General features: G+C 42.0%; 1 protein-coding gene across 1 annotated transcript in view; it reads right to left on the reverse strand.

Annotated features, from left to right (window-relative positions):
* The window catches only part of KIF13B (kinesin family member 13B), a 654,496-nt gene that overhangs the window by 124,639 nt on the left and 509,139 nt on the right, over nucleotides 1-20,718 (reverse strand). Inside the window, exons 30-33 of the mRNA XM_053709534.1 lie at nucleotides 7,294-7,418; nucleotides 5,402-5,578; nucleotides 3,978-4,070; nucleotides 3,264-3,416 (exon numbers count right to left, since the gene is read on the reverse strand). Coding sequence (XP_053565509.1) covers nucleotides 3,264-3,416; nucleotides 3,978-4,070; nucleotides 5,402-5,578; nucleotides 7,294-7,418 — 548 coding nt within the window. The remainder of the gene's footprint in view (nucleotides 1-3,263; nucleotides 3,417-3,977; nucleotides 4,071-5,401; nucleotides 5,579-7,293; nucleotides 7,419-20,718) is intronic.

A 20,718-nucleotide genomic window follows, 5' to 3' on the forward strand; every position in this document is an offset into this window, starting at 1 on the left:
AGGGGGGCACTCTGCAGAGGCTTAGAGACAAGATAATCACAGAGATAAAAAGTATATTAATATAACCGTAATGGTTATGCAAAACTAGGGAATGGGTAATAAAGGGATTATCTATCTTTTTAAACCATAATAATTCTGGAGTAGACTGTCCCTTTAAGAGAAGGGCACATATCATCTGGTATGCAAAGATCTTATGTGACCAACAGCATAAAAGAGCTGTCAGCATGATCAGATTACACAGCATTTATTGCAAAGCAGAAATCAAGAGATTGATCTTTGGCGACAAAAAAGAAAACATCTTTATTAAGCTAAGATATTGCTGATGGGGCATTTATGGCTGTAAACACCCAGTGAAGGTCACTCTAGCAGGAACCACTGCATTCACTAGATCATGAGTAAATGCATAAGCTAAACATACACACTCGTAATAAGAGAATAAATAAAATGTCTAGAAATACTTTCAATTAAAAAGAGATAGCAATGGTCTCTTATGCAAAAACTTATTTAAAGGGACACTGACAACATTCATTTTTACCTTTGTGTTCTCTAAAAGATTGTAGATTTAATAAATGTTAGTTTTCTTTTCAATTATCAAAATGCGAGGCCGTTTTCTATATGCACACTTTTTTAGCTTGTGAATGAGTGAACATCTTTAGCAAAAGAACACACACATAATTTTACCGTTATAATCTCAATTAACAAATGTTTTGCTTAAAAGGGATACTAAACCCAAATTTTTCTTTCATGATTCAGATAAGACACAGAAAAACAGAGATGCACTCAACTAGGCTTAGAACTGAAGCTGGAAATATTTCCTTGCTTAGCCCCTCCTTACACCCAGGATACAAACTCTTTCTGCACACTATGCCTTTCACAAAGGTAAAATCTCCTGTAGCATATTAGTCTGACCCTGCCAAATTACAGTCCAACACCGAAATACCAGGGAAAGCTCCTTTGTACAAGGGAAAACAAACAAACCCCAGACGTACGTTTCAGCCTCTATGGGCCTCGTCAGTGAGGTGCAGTTGCACCCCCTAAGGCATGTGTGCAAGGAGGCCACGTCTGGTTGCCCCTCTTTCTCTTAGGGTGACCTAAGAGCATTTGCATAAACACAGAAAAACAGAGAGATGCACTCATCTAGGCTTAGAACTGAAGCTGGAAATATTTCCTTGCTTAGTCCCACCTTACTCTAAGGGTACAAACTCTTTCTGCACACTATGCCTGACTGATATGCTACAGGAGATTTTAACTTTGTGAAAGGCATAGTGTGCAGAAAGAGTTTGTACCCTTGGAGTAAGGAGGGACTAAGCAAGGAAATATTTCCAGCTTCAGTTCTAAGCCTAGTTGAGTGCATCTCTATGTTTATTTCTGTATGATTCAGATAGAGCAAACTTTCTAATTTACTCCTATTATCAATTTTTCTTTGTTCTCTTGCTATCTTTATTTAAAAAGCAGGAATGTAAAGCTTAGGAGCCCATTTTAGATACAGCAGCCTGGATAGCGCTTGCTTATTGGTGGCTACATTTTGCAAACCAATAAAGCAAGCATAACCCAGGTTCTGAACCAAAAATTAACCAGCTCCTAAGCTTTAAATTCCTGCTTTTTAATTAAAGATAGCAAGAGATCAAATTAAATTTGATAATAGGAGTAAAGTAGAAAGTTGCTTAAAATTGCACGCTCTATCTGAACCATTAAAGAAAAAAATGTGGGTTTAGTATCACTTTAAGACATGTGCACGTTGCCTATCTAGATATCTCTTTAACAAAAAACAACATGAGAACGAAACAAATTAGCTAATTAGGAAACTTTTTTACAATTCTATTCCTCTATCTGAATCATGAAAGAAAAATTTTGGGTTTCACATCCTTTAACTTTTTTGGGGATCAAAATAACTTACATGGAGTTTTTATTCTATTTCAAATGTGCATGACAGCAACACAAACAGAAAAGATAAGACAAAAAAACTTGACTTGGTGAAACCCCTAACAAAACACTGGTTTATCTAGACTTAACAAACACTACCGAAACTAATAGAGATGTGGGTTGCTAGGCTTGTGGTATAGGCGGGTGATGTGACAACGGCAGCAGAAAACGAAAAAATGCTTTAAAAAGGGAACATTTTTAAGTTGTGTAAACTAATGTCCCCACAATGCTCCTCTATCCAAGGAATTATTTCTATAGAGAATATTAGAAAAGCCAGTGGGGCATGACTGTAACATCAATACACAGTGACTTGAATTAATAAGATCACAGACTCTTAAAAGAGGTGTGTATGGGATCAGCAAAAATCCTTTGAGGAGTCTGTGTGTGGCTTCCCAATATTTTTATCTGGAGCAGGAAAGGATGTCCTATTTTACCTCCAGAAAACAATGGCTTTCCATAATACCCCACAAAACACTTTTGTTTAAAGGGAGAGTCAACAATATTGTTATTCTTTAAAAAAGATAGATATCGCCTTTACTACCCAGTACCCAGCTTTGCACAACCAACATTGTTATATTAAAGTGAATGTCTACTTTCAGGAATGAAAGCCCTGTTTTTAAAAATACTATTAAAAACAGGGGCAAATTCATTCATGAAACTTTACATTGAAGCCGTTCTTTTAAAATACTTACCTTTTATTCCTAGCAAGCATGGAACACCGGAGCAGCGATTCACCTGCCTCCAGGCCGTCTCTTCTTACGTCAAAAATGACGCATCCGGCTTCCTCCAATAACAGCTTCCCCCCAGAGCAAACATTGCCTGAGGCCATGCCGTGATTGGAGGAAGCTGGATTCATAATTTCTGAAGTGAGAGGAGACGTCATGGGGGCGGAGGAATCGCTGCTCTGGTGTTCCACGCTTGCTAGGAATAAAAAGTATTTTAAAAGAATGGCTTCAATGTAAAATTTCATGAATGAAAGTGCCCCTGTTTTTAATAGTATTTTTTAAAAACAGGGCTTTTATTCGTTAAAGTTGACATTCACTTTAATATATTTTATAACATTTAAACCTCTAAATGTCTGCCTGTTTCTAAACCACTACAGACAGCCCTCTTACCAATTTTTTTTTTATTAGCTTTTCACAACAAGTTTGGAGTTAGCTGTCCCTTTAAGTTGCTCTCTCAAACACATTCTACCTGTAAACATTTGATTTGTGGACCCAACATGAGCCTTAAAAGGTATAATTTGCCACATATGAAGCACTTTAAATGGACCAGTGGTTTTAGTCTCAAACTGTTACAGTATCAGGTTACAAGGGAGTATACACGAGACTGTGACATACCTGGCGAAGACGATCTAATGTTAGCAAGTTCTCCACAGCGAGTAAACTACGCAAATACTTTTCCATGTACATCTCTGAGTCGGCAGAACCAGCATCTTCAACATTTGCAGCCATACGCGCAAGGGCTTCTCTGTCCTCTGCTCCCTGCGAGTCCTGCAAAAAACATAAAAAAAAACTAAGAATTAGATATAAAAAAATAGGCTTTTTTAAACCTTACTAGTAACTTTAAAAGTGCCACTATACATAATCTGATAGTATATATAGCTGCAGATTACGTATATACAGAGAGGTTGAGATCTAATAAGCCCTTGGTAGCAATATGATTCTCTGGCAGCCATAGAGTTAAATAACTACAGTCCACGATTGTAAACAAAAAGGAAGAAATTAGCTCTGATGCAGTGATGAGATTTCACAAAGTTCAGGACTTATTGATTAAAAGGATCAATGTAACTTTGTATTCTGTGAAACAACTTCAGAACAAAGATGATGAAAACGGAGTGTCCCTGAAATGACAACATAACCTTTCCAAATTAAAAGTGGTTGAAAGGGCAAGGAGCCAAGGCGACAAAAGAATCTCAGTTACAGACTTCTAAATAATAAAGGCCACCTAAGGAAATGTTTATCTAGTTCATGAATAACAGATTGGAGACAAAAGTAAAACAAACTAAAGAAATGGTAAATAATATATAGTACCACAAATTCTCCTGAACTCACCTCTGGAATATTAGAAACAATTTCTACCGTTACACCACAGTTGTTAATGCTACTTCGGTGAGACATTCTCCGCAGAAAACTTTGAGCGAAACCCTGAAATGTAGAAAGATTATTATTATATATGGCATAAAGAAGACAACAGTATCTACACAAACATGAAGTCAAATAAATGAAAGGCTGTCAGCTTCTGCTTGTTAGCAACTTGAGCGCCTTACAGTCAATTGAAAAACAAAGTGGTAGTTTCCAGTAAAAGATATTGGACTTGACTTTAAAGATAAAACACAATGTACTTAAAGTGATTGTAAAGTTAATGAATAGGTGTCCAGAAACTAAAAATAATCTTAAAAACAGGGCCACTTTCATTCATTAAACTTTACAATGACGCTTACCTAATGCCGATAGTCAGCCTGCAGCTCCTGCTTTCTTTAGCAGATCAATGACGAATCCGTCTTCCTCCAATCGTTGTGTGCCGCTTTGGCGTCCAGCTTTTGAGGCGTGCAACGATTGGAGGAAGCCGGATCGTCATCGACATGCTAATGAAAGCAGGAGCTGCAGGCGGAAAAGCTATAGAAAAGCTGTATAAACATTGCCAGCTGAAGAAATTACACTCTCAGTGGGAGGTAGGAGAGGTAAAGTAATAAAATGTTAACAATAATTCTCTCCAAGAAGTAAGATTTGGTATGCAAACAGAAATAGAGACAGATGCATTTGTGCGTACAAAAAGTGATAAGAGATGCAGATATGATTTCCCTGCTAGCTCAACCCATTTTGATAGATTGTAGTGTCAAAGAACAAAACCTGCTATTTCATACACAAAACTAAACCCAAAAGGAGTAATTTCTCATACATTTGATACTCTGCAGCTGGTACAAGTCATTGGAAACACATTAAGAGAAAAACTATTTTACAGTATACTGTTGATTGTTGGTAATAATAATTTTGTAATGCCTGCCAATACACCGATTGCACTTGGTAAAAAACACACTTATTTAAAGTCTGCTAGAGAACATGTGTTTAAAGTATGGAATAATGGCATTAACAGATGTGAACATTACGAAAATATTTTGGTGCTTGAATGGAGCATAGTGTGCATATAAAGAGATTGTTGTTGTTTAAAATTATGTGCTCTATTTGAATATTTAAAGTTTAATTTTGACTTGAGTGTCCAGTTAACTAAACGTAATTGTTCACTTAGAAACAATGCAAATTATAAAGTATTAACTGAGGTAACCATGGTTTGACAACACTTAATTCAAAATGTTTGTTATTAATACCTAATTTTCCAATGCCTATTGCTCACTTTATTTTATATGCACTATTGTTAGAAGTCTGTCAATGCTAAACTTTGCTTTCTTACAATGCATTGAATGTTACACCTACACGTGCTGAAGATTAAATGCCTAAATATTCCAGGGATCTCTTACCTGTCGGCTGTAGACATTGACGCATATTCGCTTACGGAGAACCAGCTGCATTTCGGCGGGGTGGCTGAGCTGTACTGTCACCCTGACAATCAGAAAAACCCTTTCATCAGCTGTGGAACCTTTACTGAGCTGAGAGCAATTATGGACTGTGCAGTCCCAAGAGGCTTCAGCCTTCACCTGTAAGGAAAGAATAACCTTTTAGAATTGTACGAAAAACTAGGAAATTTCTCATTGAAAGTGTTTGTTGAAGATAAATGATAAAAAGTGTTAATCTATGTTAATATTTAACATTCCTTTTAGGCCATATGTAATGGTGTGGATCCTTTAAAAAAAAAAAACATATCTTGATTACATTTCTACAGTTTTGATACACATATAGGGGCGGCACAAAAGAAGGAAGAAAAGGGAAAAAAACAAAAAAAAAACAGAAAAAGAAGTACAGTTAAGAAATTGAAATCCAGGAACACAAATCACAAGTCAACGTGTGCACTAAAGCACCTGTCAATGTCAGGGAAGCAAGCTCAGGAGAGTGCACATGTCTGGAGTACTTTATGGCAGCAGTTTTGCAAGAATGTTATCCATTTGCAAAAGAACTAGATGGTAGAACTATTTCCTACCATGTAGTGCTCCAGACACATATCTAGGTATCTCTTGTATCAACTTTCGGTGATGCCATGGGTGGTGTGGGAGTGGAGCATCGCAGTAGACTAAGGGAGGTTACCTATCTATGGAAAAAATGTTTAGTGAGGGAAGGATGAGTTCCCTTTACTACAGAAATGTTTTGTTTTTTTTAATAAAAAAAAACCCTACAAACTGGCTACTGGGTACTGCCAGTACCTAAGATGGCAGAACCTATTGAGAGGGGTGGTGGTAATAGAGCTGATATGGGGGTGATCAGGGAGGTGGGTAGGGAGTGATCCCTAAACTACAGAAAAAACAACAACACACATACACACGTTCACTAAACTGCATACTGGAAAAGCTGTCTGCCAGTACCTAAGATGGTGGTGACCAGTGGGAGGTAAGGAAGGGTACAGAGTTGTTTGGGAGGGATCAGGTAGGGATTAAGGGGTGTGAGGTGTCAGGTCGGAGGGTAATCTCTACACTACAGCTAAAATTAACCTTGCAAGCTACCTGATTAAAACCTTTACTGTTGGGAATTTCAGCTGCAATTAGCAGCCTTCTAATTGCCAAAAAGAATGGCAAACCATGCATGTCTGCTGTTTATGAACAAAGGGGACCCCAAAGAAGCTTTTACAACCATTTGTTTTATGACTGCAGTAGTTGTGTGCAAATAATTTCAGTAAGAAACCCAGAGTTTGTGAAAATGTTAATGCTTTTTTTAATTTGATTGCAGTTGGCGGCAAAACAGTGGCATGAAATATACCAAAATGGGCCTATATCAATACCTTGGTTTGTCTACTAAAAACAAGATGGGTGAGTAAAAAAAAACCAAGGCTCAATTTCAAGTTTTTCTCTAAAATTCCCAGTCCTTAAGGGGTTAAACTGTAGTAGCAGAAAAACTGATTTAAAAAGCAGAGGGAGAACACAGTTCAGCACCACAGACAGCAGCAGAGACGAACTGCCAGACTAGTGTTTTATTGGTTAATAAAACACTTTAATCTCTTTAGAACTTGTTTTACCAGGCTCTGTTTTCCGTTTAATACATTTAGCACATTTATTACCACAGTAGATAACAAATTAGTATTTTTGTATTCTTTCAATGCATAATTAGACATTTTATGGAGACTTACATCTTAATGTCTCTTTAATATGCACTTTATTGATCAGTAACACATAGGAATGTAACTAGGTTTGCTATAGCTAGTAATGCACCGGCCTTATTCTAGCATAGTTAGGGGAAGTGTCCTATTTCACACTAGTAAACAAACCTCGCTCTCGTGGTGCTTCACAATCTGCAGCTCATAGAACTCATCCTCATCTTCCGCAGTGAGTGTGGCGTCCCATCCAGCTGCTTCAGACTCGTCCAGGTTATCTTGGGAGCTAAAGTCATCAGCTGAAGCCATAAAAAAAACAACAAATTAGTTACCATGCTATATAAAAAGGCCACTATGTGATCCATAGAGAGTACAGACTTGCAATAAATAAAAAATAGCAATTAGTAAAATACATTGTATAATTGTGATTAAGACAATCACAATATTTATTCTTTAACCAATCAGGCCGCTCCTGTGTCCAGGCATACCATAAGCAGGTCACTACGCAAACATATAGCCCTGGTGCCCTAGTGTAGAGTCCCCAACACGCCCATGAGAGCCCCTCACATCCCCCACCAGCCACACCAAAAAGTTAGCATACACAATGCCCTCCACTATTATTGGCACCCTTGGTAAATATGAGCAAAGAAGGCTGTGAACATTTGTCTTTATTGTTTAACCTTTTGATCTTTTGTTTAAAAAATATACAAAAATACTCTGCTTTCATGGATATCAAACAATTGCAAACACAACACAGGTTTATCCAAAAAAAAAAAAAAATCGTTTTGTGTTGATTTTGATGTATGCTTTGGATCATTGTCCTGCTGGAAGATCCAACCATGGCCCATCTAGCAAAGGCAGTCAGGTGTTCATTTAATATCTGTTGATATTTGATAGAGTCCATGATGCTATGTATACCAACGCTTAAAGGGACACTGAACCCACATTTCGTGATTTAGATAGAGTATGAAATTCAAGAATGTAAGTTTAGATGCCAGCCCAATTTTGGTGAACAACCTGGGTTTAGCAGAGATTAACAATGTCTGAATTAAAGAAAGAACATAAATTATGCTTACCTGATAATTTCATTTCCATTGAGGGGAGGAGAATCCACAGCTTCATTCATTACTATTGGGAATTGAGAACCTGGCCACCAGGAGGAGGCAAAGACACCCCAGCCAAAGGCTTAAATACCTCCCCCACTTCTCTCATCCCCCCAGTCATTCTGCCGAGGGAACCAGGAACAGTAGGAGAAATATCAGGGTATAAAAGGTGCCAGAAGATTATTAAATTTAGGTCCGCCAAACAGAGATGCGGACAGGGGCCGTGGACTCTCCTCCCCTCGATGGAAATTAAATTATCAGGTAAGCATAATTTATGTTTTCCATCTAAAGGGGAGGAGAATCCACGGCTTCATTCATTACTATTGGGAACATATACCCAAGCTCTAGAGGACACTGAATGAAATCGGGAGGGTAAAAGGCGGACCCTAATCTGAGGGCACCACAGCCTGTAAAACCTCTCTCCCAAAAACAGCTTCCGCAGAAGCAAACACGTCAAACTTGTAAAATTTGTAAAAGTGTGTAAGGAGAACCACGTAGCCCCTTACAAATTTGCTCCATAGAGGCCCAAGACAAAGCCACAGCTCTAGTTGAATGAACCGTGATCCTCTGAGGAGGCTTATATCCCGCTGTCTCATAAGACAAGCGAATCAAACTCCTCAACCAAAAGGACAAAGATGTAGCAGAGGCCCTTTGCCCTTCCCAGAATACACCACAAAAAGAGATGTAGACTGTCTGAAATTCTTTGTACCCTGAAGATAGAACTTCAAGGCACGAACCACATCCAGGTTATGAAGTAACCTCTCATTTGAAAAAGAAGGGCTAGGATACAAAGAAGGAATTACTATTTCCTGATTGATATTACGGTTAGACATCACCTTGGGGAGAAACCCCAACCCAGTGCGAAGTACAGCCTTATCTACAATAGCCAACAGGAAGAGAACCTTCCAGGACAAAATCTTAATATCTATGAAATGCATAGGCTCAAACGGAACCCTACTCTAAGAACTAAGTTTAAGCTCCAAGGCGGAGCCGACTGTCTAAAGACAGGCCTTATTCTAGACAGAGCCTGAACAAAAGATTGGATGTCCGGGAGCTCATCGAGTCTCCTATGTAACAAAACTGATAATGCCGAAATCTGTCCCTTTAAGGAACTAGCGGCAAGACCCTTCTCCAAACCATCTTGGAGAAAGGACAGAATCCTGGATACCTTCATCGTATGCAAAGGATATCCGTGCTTCTCACACCAGGACAAGTAAGTCTTCCACACCTTATGGTAGATGCGACGAGTGACTGGCTTCCTTGCCCGAATTATAGTATCAATCACACTTTCAGAAAAGCCTCTCTTGGCTAAGACTAGGCGTTCAATCTCCACAGTGTCGGCCTCAGAGAATCTAGATTTTGATGTTGAAAGGGGCCCTGTGACCGCAGATCCCTGCGACAGGGCAACCTCCACGGCGGAGAGGATGACATCCTCACCAAATCCGCAAACCACGTCCTCCGCGGCCAAGAAAGGAACAATCAGAATGGCCGAAGCCCGCTCCTGTTTGATGCATGGTATAAGTGGTAACGGTGGAAAAATGTAAGCTAGGCTGAATCCCCAAGGAACCACTAAGGCATCTATCAGCTTTGCCTGGGGATCCCTGGACCTCGACCCGTATCGAGGTAGCTTGCAATTGAGTCTGGACGCCATGAGATCTATCTTCAGCATTCCCCATCTGTGACAAATCTCCGCAAACACCTTGGGGTGAAGAGACCATTCCCCCGGATGGAAGGATTGTCTGCTGAGAAAGTCCGCTTCCCAGTTATCCAGACCTGGAATGTGAACTCATCCCACTCCAGAATCCGAGACACCTCCCCTCATGCCTTCAGAGCATTGTAAATTGTTTGTAGTTCTAGGATGTTGATCGGAAGGAGAGACTCCTCCCTGGACCACTTTCCTTGTGCCATCCTGGCACCCCAAACAGCTCCCCATCCTGTCAGACTGGCGTCCATTGTCACAATCTCCCAGGACGGTCACAAGAAGGATGTCCCCATGGATAGCTGCTCTGGACGAATCCACCAAGAGAGAGAGTTCCGTGTCCGAGCATTCATGGATATCAGCTGTGACAGATCTGAATGATCGCCGTTCCACTGTCTCAACATGCACAATTGAAGAGGTCTGAGATGGAACCTAGGGAATGGTATGACATCTATGCTTGATACCATGAGACCTATCACTTCCATACATCGAGCCACCGATGGGCTTCTGGAGGACTGAAGGGCAAGACAGGTGGACACAAGCTTCCTGCGTCGGTGATTAGTGAGAAATATCTTCATGGACATAGAGTCTACTATTGTGCCCAGGAACTCCACCCTGTTGCTTGGAACCAGGGAACTCTTTCCTGAGTTGATCTTCCAACCGTGAGATTGGAGCAGAAGAAGAAGAGCCCTTGAATGATCCTCTACGAGGATAAGCGATGGCGCCTGAACTAGGATGTCGTCCATGTAAGGTGCCACCTCAATGCCCCTGGATCTTGCCACTGCAAGCAGTGCTCCCAGAACCTTTGTGAAGACTCTCGGGGCCGTCGACAGACCAAAAGGAAGGGCCACAAACTGGAAGCGTTGGTCCAGAAACACAAATCTTAGGAACTTGAAGTGGTCCCTGTGAATTGGCACATGAAGGTAAGCGTCCTTCAAGTCTACAGTTGTCATGAACTGTCCCTCTTGAACTAGGGGCAGAATAGATCTGATCGTCTCCATTTTTAAGGATGGAACACTCAGAATCTTGTTTAAACACTTTAGGTCCAGAATCGGGCAAAACGTGCTCTCCTTCTTTAGAACCACAAAAAGGTTTGAATAGTACCCTAGACCCCTTTCTGCTAGGGGTACTGGTACGATAACCCTGAGAGAGGCGAGATCTCTCACACACTCTAGAAAGGCCTCTCTCTTCTCTGGTCTTGAAGACAGGTTTGACAGGAGGAATCTGCCCTCGGGCAGATGGGATCTGAACCCTATCCTGTAACCCTGGGAGACAACTTCTAGAACCTGTACGTCCTGCAACCATGCGTCTGAAAATAGAGACAATCTGCCCCCTACATGATCCGGAGACCGGTCGGGGGCCGCCCCTTCATGCCGATTTTGTCTCGGCGGGCTTCTTGCTCTGCTTAGACTTGTTCCAAGATTGAGCCAGCTTCTAAGATCCCTTGGACTGGTCCGTTTTCGCTGTGGGTTGCTGGCACTGGGCCTTGTCCGCACAAAAGGGAAGAAAAGTAGATCCCTTAGGCTTAGCCTTCTTATCCTGCGGTATGAAAGCTCCCTTGCCTCTCGTAACCGTGGATATGATCAAATCCAATCATGGACCGAACAGGATCTTTCCCTGAAAAGGCAGAGACAACAGCCTCGATTTAGAGGTCATGTCTGCAGACCAAGATTTTAGCCACAGAGCCCTGCGTGCTAAAATAGAAAAACCTGACACCTTAGCATTCAGGCGAATAATTTGCATATTTGCATGACAGATGGAAGAATTGGCGACCTTCAGCGCCTTAATCTTCTCCTGTATCTTGTCGATGGATATCTCCCCCATTTCACACAGGGATTCACACCAATATGTTGCAGCTCCAGCGACTGCCGCAACGGCCGCTGCTGGCTGAAAAACAAACCCGTGTCCTGAAACATCTTTCTCAACATGTTTTCGAGCTTTTTATCCATGGGCTCCTTAAACGACTTACTATCCTCGAGTCCGGAACGGGGAACAGTTTCTTAAAGGAAGAAGGGGAAAAGGAAGAAGAAGGGGAAAAGGAAGAACCTAATCGCTTCCATTCGTTCTTAATAATATTAGCCATCTTGACGGGAACCGGGAAGGACTGAGGCACCACCCTGTGCTTGTATACCTTGTCAAGCTTAGGAATCACAGGTTCCTCTGGTATCTTAGGTTCCGGAACCTCCAGAGTAGCAAGCAACTGCCATAGCAGAAAGCGCAAATTCTCCAACCTAAACCTATAACCAGGCTCCTCCGCCGCCGGAGGTTTAGATGACACTGATTCCAATCCAGAAGGGGCCTCCTCCGAAGAGTCGGAGTGGGCCTCGTCATCATATAGAGCCTCTGGATCTTCCATCAGAGAGGACAAACCCTGGGCCGGGCCGCTATGATAAACCCTACGCTTGCACTTAGCAGAACGTGGTAAGACATGGATCACTTTCGAAACCGCCGATTCCAGTTGGTCCGCAAAGTCTGACGGCCAACAAATCTCTCCCGAAGGAGTAACGGTTGGACCCCGGGGCACTGCATGTGCAAATCGGAGATGAATGTAGGGAACGCACCTCCCGGGACGAAGAACCCTCAGAGGTGGACGGCTCAGTAGTACTAGATATCCGTTTACATTCAGATGTTGTAACTTTATCAAGGCATGTGGAACTTAGTTGAGCAGGCTGATCTACCAGAACCTCCTCACAATAAACACAGGAATGAGACTTTGTTAAGGAGGGAGAGCCCTCTAACGCGTCAGAGTCCTCCATCGCTTGCGCTTTTGGGTAGACTAACTTAATTAACGAAAAGGCACCTTTATACCACCAATTGCCGGGGCACTCATCACCTCCAAGGACCCAGACAACAAAAACCGCTACGTCTCCTGCGCCACAGATCAACAGAGAAGGAGAGATAGACACACCCAGTCACATGGAATGCCTGGCAGGACCGCCCCTGCACTAGGGAAAAATGTGCCAAAATGGCAGCGCAAAATTCCCGCAAGTAACCTGAAAGTTCCACACATTGCCAGAGCCTCATCTCGCACATAACACAATAAACAATATCATGTATAACCCCCCCCCCCCATTCAATAATCCCCCTTCCAGGAATATTAACCCTTGATTCTGTAAAGATAAAAAGGTGCCACACTGTGACCCTGTCTTCTATGTTATCATTATTAATAAAAAAAAAAATGAAACGATCTTACAAGAATCTACGCCGTGGAACAGGAACACGGCCCTTCAAGTGTGACAGGTTAGTAGTGTCGCTCCTGACATGGACTTGAGTGTAGAAAACAGGCAGCGAAGCTCGTCAACACCGATTGCTTATGGAGCTGTTAATATGAGTCGGGATAGTTTCGCAGAAAGACTCTCCCTGCATCTCCGGACTCTTTCGCCCAGGCTCTCACTGAGAGGCTGACAGGACTACTTAAAACTCCAGTCCCAATGCAAAGAGTACTACCCTCCATAAGAGACTACTCCGAAACCCTGGCACTCCTCTGCAATCCTCCTGTAACGAAAGGCAAAGAATGACTGGGGGATGAGGGAAGTGGGGGAGGTATTTAAGCCTTTGGCTGGGGTGTCTTTGCCTCCTCCTGGTGGCCAGGTTCTCAATTCCCAATAGTAATGAATGAAGCTGTGGACTCTCCTCCCCTTTAGATGGAAAAGAACTTTATTAGTCACATAGAAATTGCAAAAAATATATAAAATGGTTGTGTAACTTTTAGGAAAATAAATAAATAAAGGCCAAACCGAATAAACCGCATTTATGGCTGTGTACTTTGAATGGTGGTTATATTTGTGAAAACATAAAATATGAATTAATGTAACATATTGCATTGCATGCAATCATATATATATATTACAAAAACAAATGTGATGGTGCACAAAAAAACATAATTTATGCTTACCTGATAAATTCCTTTCTCCTGTAGTGTAGTCAGTCCACGGGTCATCATTACTTATGGGATATTAACTCCTCCCCAACAGGAAGTGCAAGAGGATCACCCAAGCAGAGCTGCTATATAGCTCCTCCCCTCTACGTCACACCCAGTCATTCGACCAGGAACCAAACGAGAAAGGAGAAACTATAGGGTGCAGTGGTGACTGGAGTATAATTAAAAAATTTAGACCTGCCTTAAAAAACAGGGCGGGCCGTGGACTGACTACACTACAGGAGAAAGGAATTTATCAGGTAAGCATAAATTATGTTTTCTCCTGTTAAGTGTAGTCAGTCCACGGGTCATCATTACTTATGGGATACCAATACCAAAGCTAAGTACACGGATGACGGGAGGGATAGGCAGGATCTCTATACGGAAGGAACCACTGCCTGAAGAACCTTTCTCCCAAAAACAGCCTCCGAAGAAGCATAAGTGTCAAATTTGTAAAATTTGGAAAAAGTATGAAGAGAAGACCAAGTTGCCGCCTTGCAAATCTGTTCAACAGAGGCCTCGTTCTTAAAGGCCCAAGTGGAAGCCACAGCTCTAGTAGAATGAGCTGTAATCCTTTCAGGAGGTTGCTGTCCAGCAGTCTCATAGGCTAAACGTATTATGCTACGAAGCCAAAAGGATAGAGAGGTAGCAGATGATTTTTGACCTCTCCTCTGTCCAGAATAAACGACAAACAGGGAAGAAGTTTGTCGAAAATCTTTAGTTGCCTGTAAATAAAATTTCAGGGCACGGACTACATCTAGATTGTGCAGAAGTCGTTCCTTCTTTGAAGAAGGGTTAGGACACAGTGATGGAACAACAATTTCTTGATTGATATTCTTGTTAGTGACTACCTTAGGTAAGAACCCAGGTTTAGTACGCAGAACTACCTTATCTGAATGGAAAATCAGATACGGAGAATCACAATGTAAGGCTGATAATTCAGAGACTCTACGAGCCGAGGAAATAGCCATTAAAAACAGAACTTTCCAAGATAACAGCTTGATATCAATGGAGTGAAGGGGTTCAAACGGAACACCCTGTAAAACGTTAAGAACTAAGTTTAAGCTCCACGGCGGAGCAACAGATTTAAACACAGGCTTAATCCTGGCCAAAGCCTGACAAAAAGCCTGAACGTCTGGAACTTCTGACAGACGCTTGTGTAAAAGGATGGACAGAGCTGAGATCTGTCCCTTTAACGAACTAGCAGATAAACCCTTTTCTAAACCTTCTTGTAGAAAAGACAATATCCTAGGAATCCTAACCTTACTCCATGAGTAACCCTTGGATTCGCACCAGTGTAAGTATTTACGCCATATCTTATGGTAGATTTTCCTGGTAACAGGTTTCCTAGCCTGTATTAAGGTATCAATTACTGGCTCTGAAAATCCACGCTTTGATAAAATTAAGCGTTCAATTTCCATGCAGTCAGCTTCAGAGAAATTAGGTTTTGATGTTTGAAAGGACCCTGAATTAGAAGGTCCTGTCTCAGAGGCAGAGACCAAGGTGGACAGGATGACATGTCCACTAGATCTGCATACCAGGTCCTGCGTGGCCACGCAGGTGCTATTAGAATCACTGATGCTTTCTCCTGTTTGATCCTTGCAATCAAACGAGGAAGCATCGGGAATGGTGGAAACACATAAGCCATCCTGAAGGTCCAGGGTGCTGTCAAGGCATCTATCAAGACCGCTCCCGGGTCCCTGGACCTGGACCCGTAACGAGGAAGCTTGGCGTTCTGGCGAGACGCCATGAGATCCATATCTGGTTTGCCCCAACGTCGAAGTATTTGGGCAAAGACCTCCGGATGAAGTTCCCACTCCCCCGGATGAAAAGTCTGGTGACTTAGGAAATCCGCCTCCCAGTTGTCCACTCCTGGGATGTGGATCGCTGACAGGTGGCAAGAGTGAGACTCTGCCCAGCGAATTATCTTTGAGACTTCCATCATCGCTAGGGAACTTCTTGTCCCTCCCTGATGGTTGATGTAAGCCACAGTCGTGATGTTGTCCGTCTGAAACCTGATAAACCTCAGAGTTGCTAACTGAGGCCAAGCCAGTAGGGCATTGAGAACTGCTCTCAATTCCAGAATGTTTATTGGAAGGAGACTCTCCTCTTGAGTCCATGATCCCTGAGCCTTCAGGGAATTCCAGACAGCGCCCCAACCTAGAAGGCTGGCGTCTGTAGTTACAACTGTCCAGTCTGGCCTGCTGAAGGGCATCCCCCTGGACAGATGCGGCCGAGAAAGCCACCATAGAAGAGAATCTCTGGTCTCCTGATCCAGATTCAGCGTAGGGGACAAATCTGAGTAATCCCCATTCCACTGACTTAGCATGCACAATTGCAGCGGTCTGAGGTGCAGGCGTGCAAAAGGAACTATGTCCATTGCCGCTACCATTAAGCCGATTACCTCCATGCATTGAACCACTGACGGGTGTTGAATGGAATGAAGGACCCGGCAAGCATTTAGAAGCTTTGTTAACCTGTCCTCTGTCAGGTAAATTTTCATTTCTACAGAATCTATAAGAGTCCCCAAGAAGGGAACTCTTGTGAGTGGTAAGAGAGAACTCTTCTCCTTGTTTACTTTCCACCCATGCGACCTTAGAAAAGCCAGTACTAACTCTGTATGAGACTTGGCAGTTTGAAAGCTTGACGCTTGTATCAGAATGTCGTCTAGGTACGGAGCTACCGAAATTCCTCGCGGTCTTAGTACCGCCAGAAGAGAGCCCAGAACCTTTGTAAATATTCTTGGAGCCGTAGCCAATCCGAAGGGAAGAGCTACAAACTGGTAATGCCTGTCTAGGAAGGCAAACCTTAGATACCGGTAATGTTCTCTGTGAATCGGTATGTGAAGGTAAGCATCCTTTAAATCCACTGTGGTCATGTACTGACCTCTTTGGATCATGGGTAAGATTGTCCGAGTAGTTTCCATCTTGAACGATGGAACTCTTAGGAATTTGTTTAGGATCTTTAAATCCAATATTGGTCTGAAGGTTCCCTCTTTTTTGGGAACCACAAACAGATTTGAGTAAAACCCTTGTCCGTGTTCCGACCGCGGAACTGGGTGGATCACTCCCATTAGTAAAAGGTCTTGTACACAGCGTAGAAACGCCTCTTTCTTTATCTGGTTTGTTGACAACCTTGAAAGGTGAAATCTCCCTTGTGGAGGAGAAGCTTTGAAGTCCAGAAGATATCCCTGAGATATGATCTCCAACGCCCAGGGATCCTGGACATCTCTTGCCCAAGCCTGGGTGAAGAGAGAGAGTCTGCCCCCCACTAGATCCGCTTCTGAATCGGGGGCCCTCACTTCATGCTGTCTTAGGGGCAGCAGCAGGTTTTCTGGCCTGCTTGCCCTTGTTCCAGGTCTGGTTAGGTTTCCAGCCTTGTCTGTAGCGAGCAACAGCTCCTTCCTGTTTTGGAGCAGAGGAAGTTGATGCTGCTCCTGCCTTGAAGTTACGAAAGGCACGAAAATTAGACTGTCTAGCCCTAGGTTTGGCTCTGTCTTGAGGCAGGGCATGGCCTTTACCTCCCGTAATATCAGCGATAATTTCTTTCAAACCGGGCCCGAATAAAGTCTGCCCCTTGAAAGGTATGTTAAGTAATTTCGATTTAGAAGTTACATCAGCTGACCAGGATTTTAGCCACAGCGCTCTGCGTGCCTGAATGGCGAATCCGAAATTCTTAGCCGTAAGTTTAGTTAAATGTACTACGGCATCAGAAATAAATGAATTAGCTAGCTTAAGAGTTTTAAGCTTAAGTGAAATCTCATCTAATGTCAAGGGTGTCTTCCAGAGACTCAAACCAAAATGCAGCCGCAGCCGTGACAGGCGCAATGCATGCAAGGGGTTGTAATATAAAACCTTGTTGAACAAACATTTTCTTAAGGTAACCCTCTAACTTCTTATCCATTGGATCTGAAAAAGCACAGCTATCCTCCACCGGGATAGTGGTACGCTTAGCTAAAGTAGAAACTGCTCCCTCCACCTTAGGGACCGTTTGCCATAAGTCCCGTGTGGTGGCGTCTATTGGAAACATTTTTCTGAATATAGGAGGGGGTGAGAAAGGCACACCGGGTCTGTCCCACTCCTTAGTAATAATTTCAGTAAGTCTCTTAGGTATAGGAAAAACGTCAGTACTCGTCGGTACCGCAAAATATTTATCCAACCTACACATTTTCTCTGGGATTGCAACTGTGTTACAATCATTCAGAGCCGCTAACACCTCCCCTAGCAACACACGGAGGTTTTCCAGCTTAAACTTAAAATTTGAAATGTCTGAATCCAACTTATTTGGATCAGATCCGTCACCCGCAGAATGAAGCTCTCCGTCCTCATGCTCTGCATATTGTGACGCAGTATCAGACATGGCCCTAGCATTATCAGTATACTCTGTTCTCATCCCAGAGTGATCTCGTTTACCTCTAAGTTCTGGCAATTTAGACAAAACTTCAGTCATAACATTAGCCATGTCTTGTAAAGTGATTTGTAATGGCCGCCCTGATGTACTTGGCGTTACAATATCACGCACCTCCTGAGCGGGAGATGCAGGTACTGACACGTGAGGCAAGTTAGTCGGCATAACTTCCCTCTAGTTGTCTGGTGAATGTTGCTTAACATCTACAGATTGACTTTTATTTAAAGTAGCATCAATGCAATTAGTACATAAATTTCTATTGGGCTCCACCTCGGCTTTTGAACATATTGCACAGAGAGTTTCCTCTGAGTCAGACATGTTTAAACAAACTAGCAATTAGACTAGCAAGCTTGGAAATACTTTTCAACTAAATTTACAAGCAATATGTAAAAACGTTACTGTGCCTTTAAGAAGCACACAAAAACTGTCACAGTTGAATAACAATGAACCGGATTAGTTATATAAATCAAAATTAGCAAAGGATTGCACACATTAGCAATGGATGATTAACCCTTAATATCAGAAAAAAACGTATAACAATTGACAATATAAACGTTTTTATCACAGTCAAGCACAGTCTCACAGGTCTGCTGTGAGTGATTACCTCCCTCAAAATTAGTTTTGAAGACCCCTGAGCTCTGTGGAGACGTCCTGGATCATGCAGGGAGAAAAAGACAGACTGTGACTGAATTTCTGATGCGTAGTAAAAGCGCCAAAATAGGCCCCTCCCACTCACACTACAACAGTGAGGGGAGCTCAATAAACTGTTTTAATTTAAAACAACGACAGCCATGTGGAAAATAAAGCCCAAAACATTTTCACCAAGTACCTCAGATATTAAACGATTTAACATGCCAGCAAACGTTTAAAATCAAATATATGAAAAGTCTTTAAAAAGCCTGCTGCTAGTCGCTCCCACTGCAAGTTAGGCTAAAAAATATATGCATACAGTATTTTCCCAGTGAAGTGCCATTCCCCAGAAATACTTAAGTGTTAACATATATACATGTCAGCCTGATACCAGTTGCTACTACTGCATTTAAGGCTGTACTTACATTATATCGGTATTAGCAGTATTTTCAAAGTCAATTCCATTCCTTAGAAAATAATATACTGCAACATACCTCTTTGCAGGTGAGCCTGCCCGCTGTCCCCTGATCTGAAGTTACCTTACTCCTCAGAATGGCCGAGAACAGCAAACGGATCTTAGTTACGTCCGCTAAGATCATATACAAAAACTCAGGTAGATTCTTCTTCAAATTCTGCCTGAGAAGGAAACAACACACTCCGGTGTCGTTTAAAATAACAAACTTTTGATTGAAGATATAAAAAACTAAGTTTAATCACCACAGTCCTCTCACACATCCTATCTATTAGTTGGGTGCAAGAGAATGACTGGGTGTGACGTAGAGGGGAGGAGCTATATAGCAGCTCTGCTTGGGTGATCCTCTTGCACTTCCTGTTGGGGAGGAGTTAATATCCCATAAGTAATGATGACCCGTGGACTGACTACACTTAACAGGAGAAAGGATAAAAGTCCCAGGTAATCACGTGGTTATGTGAAATTTATAGCAGAACCTAGAAAAAGGAAATCACATTGTCTAGAGCTTCAAAATCAAGCTCTAGATATATAGGCACAGGAAGCTCCTAATAGGAGGCAAGTCAAAGAAGGATGTTCCAGCTCCAAAGGATGAATCAGAAGTGGTTAAAAAGTATAACAAATTTATTAAAAACAAGTCACAAGGCATATAATGAGACTGTCCCAATCAGACTACTACAAGCAAAAGACTGTGTATCACAATGTCCAATGAATGCTCTGTTAGTCCAGTAAGGAACAAGGCTCCGCCCCTTTTGTGACGTCACTACTCAAACTATTGTTTCATCAATCACAGCTTGGCTTTTTCAAGGATCCTTGAAAAGCCAAGCTGTGATTGGTGAAACGATTGATTTGATCTGAATGGATTTTTCATATAAAAGGATAAATGTGTCAGTTGTTATTAGCGGACTCCTTGTATATATGTCTACACTTTCAATTTATTCATTTTGGCCTTAAACTGTACGTTTCTTCATGTTACATGACTGGATGTATTTTTAGCATTTATATGATAATAAAATATATTTTTTTCTTTGATTCAAACATTTGACATCTCATTTGAGTTGTTAATATGTGATACACTGTCATGTTTTACTGGTTCCATATATATATATTTTTTTCTCAACAGGAACCCCTGATGAAGTTTGTTTAGGTCTGAGAAATGCTTTGCTGGCGTGACCGCGGAATTCCATACACAAACTTATTTTAGCTACATACATTCACATCCAGTGGGGAGCTCGGACTGAAGATCTGTACCAGACGTGGTTAGTGCCCAGCATACACCTATGTGGTCTCCTTCCATTAGGTTCATACCATATATGTAATCAATCTAGATTTGTATTAATATCATGGTATTCCAGTCTGTCGATCAGGAAAA

The sequence above is a fragment of the Bombina bombina genome, chromosome 4 (genome assembly GCF_027579735.1).
Source record: "Bombina bombina isolate aBomBom1 chromosome 4, aBomBom1.pri, whole genome shotgun sequence".
Lineage (NCBI taxonomy): Eukaryota > Metazoa > Chordata > Amphibia > Anura > Bombinatoridae > Bombina > Bombina bombina.